Genomic DNA, 15,230 nt, shown 5'->3' on the forward strand with positions numbered 1-15,230 from the left:
AATATGAAGTTGAACCAAATGTTTTTTATTTCAACTTGATATCATTGCTTTCAACTAAACCAAGCAAATTATGTGAATTCTGTTGACATAATACATTTAATTAAAGTCAACTTTTCAGTTTGTTCTGTGTACTGTAGCTGTAATCTGTATCAAGTGTTTCATGGTGTCCGTTGATGCCAATGATTGATTTATCCGGCTTGTTTTCGTGTTATAGTCGAGAGATGCATCTTCTAATCAAAAGTTTGGAAGCTCTTTGAGTGCTGCATGTGGAGACGGAACTTTTTAAAAGGCTTCACAACTCAACAATGGAAATGAACAGAAGCTGCATATCAAAGCTTTTTTTACCTGTCTGTTTATCCCCACTTTGGGATGCTTTTATCCCGAAGGCCACCTGATAGCCTACAATTATTTAGATGAATTCCCATAAACACATCACAAAACTACTTCAAATTCTGAATGTATTGATCCTGGCAGACACAAGTACGCACCACGTGCCGCAATTTAGAAAATGAAGTCAAACCCTGTTTTTACTGCACTGTGAAAAAAGATTCAAATTTTCATTTCCACTAGTTTTCTTTTGAAGAAAATGGACAATGCCTAAATAAACTGCTCCAGGCTGAAATGGAGTGCCAGGTACAATATAGTATGAGCAGATATATAAAAAGTACATGAATGCAACATAAAGAATTTGTAAATTAGTTTCAGATGAAATCACTAATTTGTTCAAATCACTCTTGTTCTTTTTTATTGAAGTACTGTGTGCCTACTAAAACAGACATTTATCACATCATTTATAATTTCATTATTAAAAAAAACCAAAATGTATTATATTGATAACTGTCTTCGCTACCTAATTTCAAGTTAATTTTCTCTTTATCTTATTGAATTGTTATTTCATATTAGCATTAAACAAAAGAATGATGAATCCATAACAACGGTAATAAACAACGTACATTAATTCATTCAAAGAATGCTGTTTTTGTTTTTTCTCAGCATGTTGTAGAGAAAATATTGCTGTTTTCACGCTATATTTCTTTCCGATGTATTTTTTCATTTGTATTTAATTCATCATTTACTCCTTTTTGTCTTTGATACCATTTTCAAAAATCAACCAGACAAACATAAAAACAACAACTGGCTACACAAATAGCAGAAAACAATCTTTATATATGGATTATTTGTCTAACAGTGTGTCTTAAATATGTACGTATATATTGAATCACTTATTAAATCCCTAGAAACATATGTTACTACAGTATAGATGAAGGACCTTTTGGACATTTGATTTCCCCATTTTGACAAGCAGAATAAAATAAAACAAACCCTCTTTCAGCTAAAATAATTAGCTCATTTGGCTTATTTATAGTAAATGAAGTTAGTTAAAGGTTCACTGGATGGCCTGTAGTTATTCTCAAAGAGACATATCATAATGAAAACCATCTTCCCTGTGCGTGTGAAATAAAAAATGCATAATGTCATAGTGAAGGCAGTAATACATCAAATGTTTCAAATGTCAAAGTCAAAGTATAGAGCTGATATGTTTCCTATTCATATTGCGATGGCTTCTCTAATCATAACATCCACACTTACCAAATATGAAATACCGTACATCGCATAACTTGTGAGCATTCAGATTTATTTTCATATTTCTTTAGTGACCATCAGAAGAACTACAGCAGGAAGGAGAGGTGAGTCAAAGAAGAAGAAGACATACTTTGTTAATGTAAAATAACGGCTATTAGAGTGAAAAGCATGACAATAAGCACACAGTCCTGAGATACAGCACCAAACCAAAAGGAGTGTACAGTCTGAATTTAAAGACATGGTTTTAAACTAAACAATACATTACTGTTGCTTAAATGCCTTTAAAATACAAATATCAACCATTGTGAGTGATAAACGTTTTGAGGTACTGAATGATTTCCTAAATGTATGAAATATTGTGTATCTTTATCTTTTTTATTTATAGAAGTCGAAAAAGACAACAAATGTATATTGCATACAGTAACAAGAATAATTGAAATCGATGCATAAGGTGGAAAGGTGGAACATGTCTGTAAGGTAACATTATAAGATACTTAGATAATGTATTGTCTTGTTCCTAAGTCCCTAAACACAACCTTATATTCTCATAGCACAGGGTTTAAAGATTCAATATATAGCATTTTAAATACAATAAATCTTTAAGGAGCGTAATATCAAAGTATCAACATCCTCAACATCCTCACTTAACATCCCAATACTGCCGCTTTCATGATAATCAAGTATTATTTTAGATTTTGGGTCTGTTTTTTTATGTGTCTATAAGATGATAAATAACAATAACGTATAAGAATGATCTTACAGTCTGCAATCTGATATCTAATATCACTTTGTACAACTACAATTTACTCCAAGCATTCAAATCCTATTCAACAAAAGGAAAAATCTATCATTTGCAGCTTTATTATTTAAGCTCTAAAGCTGGAAACACACGGCTGTGTTGAAGAATAATATATTCACATATTTTAGTTTTTACAAATATATTTATGATGACAAATTTGAATTAGATGGATGTTACCAGATGACTTTCAGGCAACTTCATTTCCCACAATTCCCCTGTTTTTCTTGAGACCCAGGATTCTTGGTATATGTATTTGAAATCAAATCCATCCATCCAATGACACACTATGTTTGTTCTTTTGTTTGTCCTTTTTTTTAACTTAACACTTGATCCTACACTGATCTTATCCACAGGGTGACATGTTTTATTATTTTTCTCCAGTGTTTAAACCTCTTTGTGTCCTGCTGCTGTACAGTAATAACAAGTCTTCCCGTGGCTAATGGCTCTCCTGTTTGTTGGTTTTGTCTCGTCGTGTTTCAGTGCTTCTTTTCTCTCTGGAAGGATGTCAGCTCTCTGTGCCTCGCCGTCTCTGAGGACGCTTGATGTCATCTTGTCTACCTGATCATTACACTACCTGCTCTCCTCCACAATGCTGCCCTCTCGCTGCTCTGCCACTTGAAATGCTTGGCTGGCCTCTTCTCTGAAACCATCATGAAAATTGTGCGCTAAAACGCTGCACACTGTTCCTCCTCTCTCCTCCCTCCAGCCATGTGTGCAGGAGCCAGAAAGAGATTCCTCCACTCGGACGACTGCTGCTCAGTCAAAGGGAAAACACAAAAAAATGTCCTTCAGCCGCCTGACACCTCTCACCTCTCACTGCTTTCATTTGATGTATTGATGTGTGCGGTGTGTGGTTTCTTACAGCAATATTCAAGTGCATTTACTGGACACATACCAAGTAGAAATAGTTCCTTTTGTAGATGTCATGACATATTAAACAAGTCCTACTTGTAAAACAGCACAGGTGACAAATAATAAAATAAATGATGGCTGCTTCAGTTTCAGGGTCCTGGTATTGTTATAGTAGTCATGACCACTGGTAACATTGTCAGTAACAGCAGTGCTTTTCCTCCTGTGAAATATGCATTGAAGAGTGTGGTGTATGCAGTACTTGAAGGCATTAGTCACTGCTAAACTGCACCAAGAACACTGCTAATACTCTCTGTTGTGTTATACAGAGAGTCAACATATTCCATCTATCACCATTCATGAAAATAATGATTTACTCTCGAACTTTACCAAATACACAGCTCATCATAATAATAATGTCTCTTTCATGTAAAACTGTGTGTAGCTCCAAATAATGCAAGAAAAGACAAGTCTGATTTGTTCTGCACATTGAAGTATAGGTTTATGTAAGCTTCAGATACACTTTTTCAAACAAAAGGAGGATGGTGGATTTTCTCCCCCATCACTTCCATTGAAAGCGTAATAACACTGTATTAGTAAATGGTCAGTATAGGAGGAGTGATCACAGACCTAAACCGGGTTAAATGTTCATGTGACTATTATTTTTAGACAGGCTACAAAATTGTGAAACTATCCTTTAATATGAATTAGTTACTATGTAGAAATGTTTACAGTATACACTTTTTTATTGTACATTGTAGCAATCATTCAGTAAGGTAATACTTCACTATATTGTCAGTAAACCTGGCACAGGTACATTTTTAATAAATATTGAATTATTTTACATGATATACCTGATCACATGTATCAGTTTCTAGTGTTTAAATGATTTGCTATTTGAGTTAGGTCTACATGTGCCTCCTTATTCTACCAGACTCCTGTTACTGACAACATGGCAGCATATTCATAGTACAGTATAACATTTTAAGTGAAACACTAAAGAGCGTCATGTAAAAACAACAATTATTTACATTTTGTATTAATTTATGTAACGTTGTGTGATTATGGCTGCAGCGTTTAGCAATGCTAGGGCTCCCATCGGCACAGTGGAGATGAAACACACACACACACACACACACACACACACACACACACACACACACACACACACACACACACACACACACACACACACACACACACACACACACACACACACACACACACACAGGGAAGAGCACAGTGCTGCTGGACATTAAGCAGCTGAGGGTGAATGTGTGTTTTGCTTAAGAGCACCTCAGTGGCTCTGCAGAGGCAGGGGACCCCTCCAATAATCAGTGTTTCTTTTCCAGGTGCTCCCAGCTCATCCACGGGCTTTCAACTGCTCGTGTGCTTCAGTTACAGATGACTAACCCAATGCAATTGCATACTATAAGACAAAAAAGTCCCTACATAACTGTTTCAGTGTAAAACTCCCAACAGAATGTACAGTAGGTCACCAACTGACACTGTGTATCTGTGTTTCCATCTTACTCACATGCTCTGTTTACTGATTTCAATCATTCAACTTGGGCATGAGTTGTTTCTTGATTTCTTGTGCAACTTCAAAAAATGAAATATCTCAGTTATAATAATAACAGTCAGCATAATGTGGGGTGGAAGACACACTCACAAAACCCACCATTTACTTACTGGGGTGTACGGCTGGGAAGTGGGAGAAAATCACTATTACTAAACTGTGATTTTGATGTATTTGTACTTTACCTGAATATCTTTTCTTAATGCTTTGCTTCCACTCCACTACATGTTGAAAGCACATATAGTACTTACTTTTCTTTACATCCATTTAATAAAGTTAGTTTTTTTGCTTATTGATATAGATTATTGATGTAGAAATATAAATCATCAACTAAGTGTATGACATTATAAATTAAATAGACACAACTTACACTTATGTGCTGATCATTATAATAGAATTTCCAGATAGTAATATATATTCATCTGTAATGGAGAATTCTGCATAATGACTTATTTTCCTTTTGGTGCTTAAAGTGTATTTAGAAAAAAAAAAAAGGTATTTTACTTGTAACGGATTTAAACTTTAATGCTAAGTAGTATCTGAATACTTCTTCCACCACTGGGTACAGTTAGTAAAACTCCAATATATAAGTACCTCATATACTTTATATAATATACAAATGTTTAGATTTGTTTGAGTATGTGTGATAATTGTAATTGTAATTGTTCCTTTTCATAAAGCTGAGTGGTCATGTGTCATCATGTGTCCTGCATGCTACATCCTATTCTGTTAAATTACTATTCTAATCTGCTTTAAGTTTAACATAGTGGAATGACGTGTGCAGTATTTGCCTCAAAAACAAAGGAGTAAGTACAGAAATGTGTAATAAAAACTTAAATACTGTTTATTGTACAATATATATTTATATAAACACACATAGAAATTATTGTTGCATTGATTTGTATTAATAAAGTTGTACTACGCTGTGATTTAAACATAATGGCTATTAATGTAACTGTAAATTGAACAATTATAAAAGGATTGTAATGCTGAACATTTTTTATTGAACAAGTCAAGTCTTGTACATTTTAAAACAACAGCTTAAGTGCTGTACAGATTTCTACATGACAATAAATACATTGTAAAAATACAAAAAAGTACAATACACATAAATACATGAATACATTATTTATATTTATGCGAGCAAAGACTCAAAGTAAAAATATGCTCTAACAAATAATATCCAAAAATGCCGACAGCAGTGGAAGACCTGGCAGTTCTGAATAAACTGCACAATATGAGCAACAATGGAAAATGCTTGCCATTGGATTTTAACTGGGGCAATGGACAGAGAATGTAAAGGGGCCCTGAGGTCAAGTGGGGCCCTGCAGCAGAGTGGGGGTTGTGTGCCTTGCTCAGGTGTACTTTGGCAATGGCAGCCATGATTCTGAATGACCCGAATGACATGGAGGTACAGGCATCAGTGGGTGTTTTGTTGGGATTGTGATCAGTGAAAGGACAGAGAGGTGAGGGGAAGATATGTGTGGCACTGAAGAGCCTTTGTGTGAAGACAGAGGATTTTATCTGTGTCTTTAGAAGACAAATAATTAGAAGGTTATTGCTTCCTCTTCACGCGAGGAACATGAACACTGAATGTGGTACAATAAAGTCAGACAGTGCATCGCTCAGCCACGTTCATATACTGCACCGATTCAGCAAAGCAAGTCCACAAAGAGACACAGAGAGGAGAATTTATGTTCCATTAAGTGAAGTTAGCACATTATAAATTCACCACAATCACAAGTGCACAAACACATGATGGGCCACAACTTGCTACACATATTTTTTTTTACATCCTCTTTAAACAGGAAGTTAATTAGGCAACTTGAATTAGTAAAACGCGCCGCTGCCACATTGTTGCTCTTTGATCATCACGCCTGTGATTGAAGCATGTCTGAAACAGATGATGGCGGGGTTGTTCTGAGGCTCAAAGCCCCAGGATCCATTTGCAGTGCTGGCATCTCAAGCACCTCATGTTCATCTTCTGAAGAAGGTGAGACAATCCATTAAGTGAAAGGCATAAACACTCAACTCTGGGAACCTGATAGTTGGCGCTGTCCCCCATCCAGCCCATCTGACTGCAGCGGACTGTGGGTTTTATACAAGACAATTCAAGTCCTGAGATGGAACATTGAGAAAGAGAAGACAAAGGGAAATAAGACCATATGGCAAATTGCATAACACAGCAGCACAACTTCTAATAGAAGTGCTCACAGATGCAAGACACACGAGTGGGCTCTAAAGGTGAATCATCATGCACTGTGGGTGTCATTTTAACATCAAGAAATAACAAAGTTTAAATTAACTATAATATTTACATCATCATAAAATTACGTTTCAGCATATGATAACTTTGCCAAATGTATTTTGGTTAGTTTTTGTACATAATAAATATATAATAACAATGCATGAAAAATATGAATATCTCTGATAATGTAGCCTACACACATAGGGAGGGAAAACAGGTGTTTATTATTATATATGTAATTAGAGTGATGGATTTGAGAGAAAATATCAAACCATGTCTAATATACCACAAATTGAACAAAAGCAGTAGAAGGAACATGTTTCCCGAAAAATGCAAAATGTATACTGGATAATAAACATTAACTCGCTGCTGTTTGTTTACTATATAAACTCTTTTTACACCTAAAAGGGTCTGTACAAATGTTGTTATTTTATTCTCTGAAAGTCACCTTGTGTAAAATTAAATGATTGGTTTTACCATCACTGTCAGCCTGCTTTTTCACTATGAGCCACCATAAGAGTGTGTGAGAAAAATAATGAAAACTGTGCAACCTCAAATTAAAGGAACGTTTTATTGTTTCTTTCAGGAAGATGTTAACATCCCTTTATATTTACAGTATATGACATAATGAGAAACACTCATTGTAGCTTAACTGTTATTTTTTTTAAATAAATATGTGTTCAAAGAGACACACTGTGACTTTTCAAATGTAAAAAATTAAAAGGGCAAATCATTTATTTTAATTTTCGGTCAATAAACTAATAATTGCTCTCTATATTTATCCAACATGTTCCTCATTCATGAAAATAGCTTCAAACGTTATACATTAATGATTTTATTTTATTTTGTTACACCCGGTAATGCACTAGAGTTTGCACGCGAGTGAGAGCAGGACTCTGAATGAAGCAGTCCTGCTTGAGACACATTTAGTTGTTAATGATTCTCAACAAGCTCTTTTTTTACACTGCTTTGTCATTGACTCTCACAGTGATAGATGGAGTAATCACCTTTCAAATAAATATCAACTGGTATCCTATTCATAAACACAGTATATACATTTCAAATGTTAAGTAGTACCATTCTTTACAATATAAACCCACAAAATGACCAAAAATACCAAGCCAGTGTGATTTGCTGTAGTCTTTTATTTCATTCACCATGATGTTTTTACATGGCAGCAGTGGTGGAATAGTAGCAGACAGGTGGAGAAAGGTACCTGGGAAGAAGAAGAAAAAGCACTGCTCTGCCTGAGCACTCCAGCAGATCAGATCATGGCAGAGTCTGTGTGTACTCTGCAGACTCTGCTGTTTTCCTAATCTCAACATTCAGCAAAGTCAAGAACCTTGACGCTCACTGCTTTTTCACAAAGATGCCTCTACACTGGCTGCTGCTCATCTGCAGCACTTTAAACTCAGACCTACTGCCAGCACAATTTAAGAACTGCACTATCAGCGTCTCCCGCAGCAAAACACTGATGCAGGTTTTTTCCTGTCCAAAGAAAATGTTCATTTCCATGTGAGGCACTTTTAAGATCTTGATAATTAAAATAAGCATTTCAGTGTTTAAGAAAAAACATGCTTTAGATTTCCATTAGTCTGATTCAGAACATGAAATAACAAGTCTTCTACAAATCTACTTACATATGAAGTGATTGAAAATGACCTTACATGAAGGCAAGGACACTCAAGCGAGTGGGTTCTGCGTTTCCTCTGAGCTGTGTATGAAATACATCTGAAAGAACAACATTGAGCACGGCTGATGAGAAAAAGGAGCTAAAAGCAGGTGTCATGACACCTCAGAGAAAGCAGCAGGGGAGCAAAGTGTAAAAGCAATTAAACAATATTGTCAGAGTTTTTATTCGCTGGTGACATAAATGCAAATGATTTAAATGATACATATAATACACGTGTGGAATATGAGGAATATGGTACTGCATGGCACAATCGTTTTATGATCCGTAAATACTTCCTTTTACAATTGCACATGCTACTTTTTATTTCCCATATGTTTAAATTATACTACCAAATGAACATCATTATGTTATATATTGGATCCAGAGAGACAAGGGTACTTGTAATCAGATGGATAGGTTAATTATTCCATATATTAAGTATATTATATAAGCTATCTACAAATTGATGCTGATTATTTAACTCATACAGACTGTTGCAGGCATATACTGATTTCTGTATCACCTATATGGCTATTCTGTTAGTTAAAATTGGATACCATTAGAAAAAGAATCCCATTTTATTCATGTTATAAATGAACAAAACATGACAAATGTTGGAGTTGCTCGAAGATGTTGCAGTCTTTCTCTCTTTCTTCAGGCTTTGCCATCACTCTGCAGCTCTTCTGTTTCTCTCTGCTGCTTCCTCCTCTCTCTGGTGCGTGTGAGTCAGCCTCAGCTTCCCGGGTTCTTCTCCTGCAGACGAGGAGGCTGATCTGAGATCTGCAGACGCTCGGTCCCACTGAGGAAAGTTGTGGGTTCGCTCTCAGACCACCATGCACCCTGATAACCCCTTGTATTTTGGACATATTTTAATGAGATTTCGAGATGACCATTAAACTGGAGAAATCCTAGTGCCTGAATATAGTTGATGCTGTACTGTGCAGATTTGATGCAAAATGTTGTTTCTTTCGGTGTATTTTGCAATCAAATATGTCAACTACACTATGTGGACTTCTAAACAAGTTATATTTGCCATTATTTTCCCTTGTCGTTTGTCTGTGTTCATTATATATTCCCCTTTTTAAACCAATGTTATACTGATTAAAGTATAACATTGCTAGACCATTTAGAAGTTTAGGGTTACTTTAGTTTTTAGGTCATTTGGTAAGTTTGAATTTTTTCTTTAGCTTGTAAAGGATTATGTATAATACATCAATTCTCTATAATTATACATTTGCTTAATATAAATCATTTTTTTAATCATCCAGGCCCCTGTTCTTAAGGATACTTTATCAGGGTATCCTATTTCACATATTTCCATTATGTCTTATGATTGTACATGTACTTTTAATTGTTTGTGTATTGAATAATATTAAAATGATCAAAACTCTTGCACATTAAACAGCAGTCTTTCCTCTTGTCTCACTCCTTTACATCATGCCAGCATCCCCCCCACCCCCTGCTGCTGCCTCTCTTTCTAACCCAATGAGGCCCCCTACAGGTGCAGGCTCACTGATGCTGAACTGAGCAGGTGCACAAACATGCTAGCCTTTTATCTTGTCATTTGACCCATTTTTGCTTTGACTGATTTCTATCTGCACGAAGAGATGATGGAGTTTTGGTAAGTAAGTATAAACTTGACAAGTGAGCTGATTCTTTGTATCAAATATATACATAAAAGGTTATTTCTTGAAGAAAGCCATCAGACTCCACTGCCCTTTTTTTGTTGTTAGATTCCTGCCTTTGACAACATACATAACAGTGATACGGATGCAGTTGTTTTCTTATTGCTGAGTATACGTGACAGAAAGTCTTCTTTGTTTTGAAGGACACTGATGGAGCTGAGACTTTCAGTGGGAAACCTCACTTCAGCTCCATTGTTCACTTTCACTCAAGTGAATTAATGTGCACCATATTTGTTCCCCCTATCCTATTGCGCCACGCCGTGGAAACACCCGGCAGCCTCTTTCTCTCCCTGTCTTTCTGTCTGTCTCTCTTTGTAAAAAGCCAAACTGTGCTAATTGCCTGTGGACTGTTTACATTGCGTCTACTTGGTTTTTCGAGAGCGATATGATTATGCTCTTAAGATCCATAACAATGTCATAAACTGCAATCATGCACTTATAAAAAAAACAGTCAAGTTTGCTGAGATGTTAGTTAATTTGAAAAAACAAGAAAGAAACGTTATTTTTTGTGATTTCTGCTCTAATTTGGAGTGCTGGAATGAGATGAAGTTAGACGTGTGTAGGTGAACGCTGCGTGACGCCAACCACGGACCTCTGCTTCCATCTTGTGGCAGCACAGTGAAACACTTCCTCCCATCACACCCCCCCTCCCTCCATCACCCCCTCTCTCTTTAATATCGGCACTGTGGCGAATCTAATCTGGATCTCCTTTAAGGCAATAAAACCCAGATAGCTTCCTTTAAATGAAAAGCACCGCTTATTACCAGCTTTGAAATCCTCGTTTATTTGGCGATGTGCATGATAGAAAAATGATTCATGTCGAGGTTCAAATGGGCAGGATGACGAAGATCCATGGTGTCCCAAGTGCATATTTCCTCAAGTATTGTATTCCACGGTATATAATAGTGTTATCCACGCAGGTTGAACTATGCTGCACGCCACAAGATGCTTGTTTTAATGTCGCCTGCTTTATCCTTTCAAGCAGCCAAAAGCAATTCCCGATAAATGTGACCCAGTTGCTGAGCCGGTTGGAGGGGCGGTGTAATTTTCTGGCGCGTTAATGACAAAACACGGCTGCAAAGCGAAGACTTTTCACCGTAAAAGTTGATCATAAAGGCTTTTACGCGGATGATGTTTTTTTATTTTGCTTCGGTTATGGGGCAAACACAACAGAGCAGTGGACGCGCAAATCAGTTGTTTGGGTTGACCTAAAAATGAGTTTAAATCCACAATAAATATGGGAATAGGCTCGCAATTTTTTTTTGATTTAGGGGGGCTGCTTAAGAACTTTTATAGTCAAATATAAATAATATTAATGCACAATAAAATGTGATATTAAGAAATACCAGAACCATTTATAAGGTTATTTCTGGTCTTCCAAATGGCAGTACATATTGGCGTAGTCCAATAAACACCTGCCAACATTGCTTATTTTTGTTCCGATGGAATAAACATCTGCATCGCCCACATATCCTCGGATTCAGAATATAAATAGAAAGCAAATGGCAGATTTAATATTTAGCTCAATCAATGTTACTACACTATATACATGTCTCCCAGCATGAAAGGTGCCTTTGTGTAGGCCTAATTTAGAGTACAATTCAGGGCATCTTTAAATGGAGCAGAATGGTCAGTTTTATACCTGATGCGTAAATCCATAGATCACGGCAAATTGTGTCAAATATGTGTCCACGTGTCTCTGTTAGAAGCAGGCCTACGCATTGCAGCACCACTCAAAGTAAATAAGAAAGAACCGAGTTTAAAAATAGTTTTTGTGACTTTTTAGGACAGACAATAATCAGCCTTTCACTGGAGGACGGGGGAAATGGGAAAGAGAAATGAGAAGGCTGTTGTTGGCATAGCTCTATCAAGGAAGAAGGACTCCCTGTTATCTGTGAATGGGGCTTCTTCTCTTTTTTTTGACCAGAATAGATATAGCACGAATTTTTAATTCGTTTTCTTTGAGAGACAACAATGCTTTATTTGAAAGCTTGATACAATTTGGGGCTTGTGAGAGATCCCTTTCTCCTTGTCCGAGCCCAGCTGCCCATATGGGATACAACGTGTGCAGCAAAGATCACAATGGCACCAAGTGACAGGCAGGACAAAAAGCCCAAGGATACATCTCCCTGACTCTGAACAGCACCAAGAAACTCAGTCAGTCTCTCTATCTGCACTGTCTGCAGCCCACTCCTCCTGCTACTCGTTAACATGCACGCCTCTAACATCCAGCAACCAGGCCTGGCCTTTTGTCTCTGTGTTGTGTCGTGTACTGTATTATGCAATGATGGAGTCACAAAACTGCTTCATTACAGGAGCGAAAAATGAGGACAGAGAGCCACACATAGGTTTTGATTTGTGTCCTACTTATAAGGCTCACAAATATTAGTTTTAAAATGTACTCCCATTTATTATTTTATTTAAACATAAATCTAGAGTCTGCTAAAATCAAATCACAGCAAATCATCACCTTTTGCAATTCAGTTGATATCATATTACGCTCCATAATACATTCAGTATAAGCGTTGATCAGCTCTATAAGCAATGCGTATTTCTTGTTTATCCACAAATACATCAAAAACCCAAACAACAGGCATAGTGTTGATGTATTTGACCTACAAGCTCAACCAGTGGTAGAACACAAAACCTTTTCTGTCCGGGACAAATTGAGTCTGTGTCGCCCACAAAAGCAGTAGCCCCTTGAGACTCAATTCTGTAAATAATTAGCAAATCTGCCCAATTTGGCTGTTTGTTCAGTGATGATAGGGGCGACTCTAACATCTGTTGTGGGATTTTTTGTCCCGGGACAAACACGATGCATGGATTTTTCTACTAGGTTATCATATTTACCCAAGATATTGACTGGAGTCTGATAATCCGCAGTGCGCTGCTACGGATCACTGGGGAGCCATTTGTGCTTTTTGTTTCTTTCCACCTTAAACAAGATCATGACTAATAGAGCAGTGGAGAGTTTAATGCGCAATATCGATGGTAACACGTTATATGATTGTGTAAAAAATTACTTTATTAGGCGGTTAAAGCTCCTCTAAACCGTGCGTATTTTAGTTGACCGTTGCTGGCCGTGGTTAAACAAAGAAGACTGGTGACTGATTGATTATTCCTGCTTTATTTGCAGTTTAGCGCAAGATAACAATACATGTATTGCATTAAACGATTTCCCCCCCACAGTCTACCACTTTACACCCAAGGCCGGGAGTGGTTGGGGATGCTGACAAAAAGGAGAGCTTTTTCACTCAAAGGCTTCTTATGTGGAGAAGCCCTCTTATATTAAGTGAGTGGATTTTAGTCCCGTTTCACAAGTGACTTTAGCCTCTTTATTCGTGAGGTGTTCTGATTGGGGAAAAATATTCTCCGGATTAAATTCTCTTAGAAGGAACGGAGTGAAGTGCGCTGGAGATTTATTCCCAGAGTCAAGCTCCATTCTGTGGCACAATAGCGTTTAGCTCCTCGCCCTTCATTGTGATTGCTAGCGATGTTTTTTCAGAGATGATCAAATCAAATATAGGACACTTGTATAAAGCAAAACCTCTTTTCAGAAACACAGCATTTTATTTTAAAATCCTCGTAAAAAATGTGGGATATTTAGCCAACACCGCGCAGCTGTTATTTACATAATGTGATCTGACACGGCAGTCATAACGTTTTTGCCAAAACTCACTCCCTCGTTTTTTTTTCAAAATGTGTAAATATATAGAGGCTGATCTTCAGCTTTATGCTCCCGAAAGCTCTAGGTTGCAAACATATGCCACAAGATATTTACAGTAAATAAAACAAAAGGAAAAAATAGCTGCAAAGTTGCCAGTGTTTATTCATGGCCATAAATATTTTTTTCGGTTCATAAAAGAAGCAAGAAATTAAAATTTCTATAATTATAAAGTGGTTCGTACGTGCTGATAATAACACGAAGGGACAAAAGAAAATAAAAAGAGGAAAACATCTCTACAACCAACACACAACATACTTTACAAAATAATTTCACAATAAGAGCATTGACATTCTTAATAAAATCTATAAGGGAGAGGTTCGGACCCAGTTCTCTTAACGAAAACACGTAAACACGGCGCACACATGAGCCCCGAATAAAAATGGTAGTATATATATGAGTCAAGCTGCAAAAATGAAAAGTCTTTTGTTTTTTGTGTTTTATTTTTTTTTTCTTTGCTTTGTGGTGAAACTCCCTATCGTGCCTCCAAGCCAAGTCTCTATAATTTCTCTCACCAAGTCCACTGTTGCGTTTGCACCAAGTGATGTGCTGGGAACTGCGCCGCGGCGCTGTACTGCGCGTTATACTGCATGTGTTGGAGTGACTGGGCACTATAAGCCGAGAAGGGGATCCCGGCCTGAAAAGTGGCCGCCAAGTCCTGAGCTTTAAGAGTGTGACAAGGCTTTCCATCCCTGACTAAGACGGGCACGGCCACCCGCCTGGGAGAAGGGAGATGGGTCACTTCCATACCTTTCTCGGCCCGGGCTCTCTTCATCTTATACCGATGGTTCTGGAACCAGATCTTCACCTGGGTCGGGGTGAGGCGGATGAGGCTGGCCAGGTGTTCCCTCTCCGGGGCGGACAGGTACCTCTGCTGCCGGAAGCGGCGCTCCAGCTCGTAGGTTTGCGCCTTGGAAAACAACACCCTCCTTTTCCGCTTCTTGCCGGAGTCGCTGCCGCCGCTGCTGGAAGTTTCCTTGTCGTTGTCCGGCGATTCGTCGTCCGCGGACGGCTCCGGGGACTTGGCCGAGTCCTGAGAGCTGGCGGAGAGACCGTGCACTGCGGCAAGAAACGGGAGAAACACTGTCAA

General features: G+C 37.6%; 1 protein-coding gene across 5 annotated transcripts in view; it reads right to left on the bottom strand.

The window, feature by feature from the left end:
* Positions 1 to 5,882: 5,882 nt before the first annotated feature.
* nkx2.2a (NK2 homeobox 2a) overlaps positions 5,883 to 15,230 on the bottom strand; it is a 13,070-nt gene continuing 3,722 nt past the window's right edge. For 2 of the 5 annotated variants that reach the window (XM_079641507.1, XM_079641511.1), the window contains exons 3-4: positions 14,656 to 15,223; positions 5,883 to 6,929 (exon numbers count right to left, since the gene is read on the bottom strand). In XM_079641507.1, coding sequence (XP_079497633.1) covers positions 6,923 to 6,929; positions 14,656 to 15,223 — 575 coding nt within the window. In that variant the 3' untranslated portion in view covers positions 5,883 to 6,922. Of the gene's footprint in view, positions 6,930 to 14,225; positions 15,224 to 15,230 lie in introns of those variants that run through there. The other 3 variants (XM_079641509.1, XM_079641508.1, XM_079641510.1) reach the window with 3 other exon arrangements.

Source organism: Notothenia rossii (genome assembly GCF_949606895.1).
Source record: "Notothenia rossii genome assembly, chromosome: 7".
NCBI classification, from domain to species: Eukaryota; Metazoa; Chordata; class Actinopteri; order Perciformes; family Nototheniidae; genus Notothenia; species Notothenia rossii.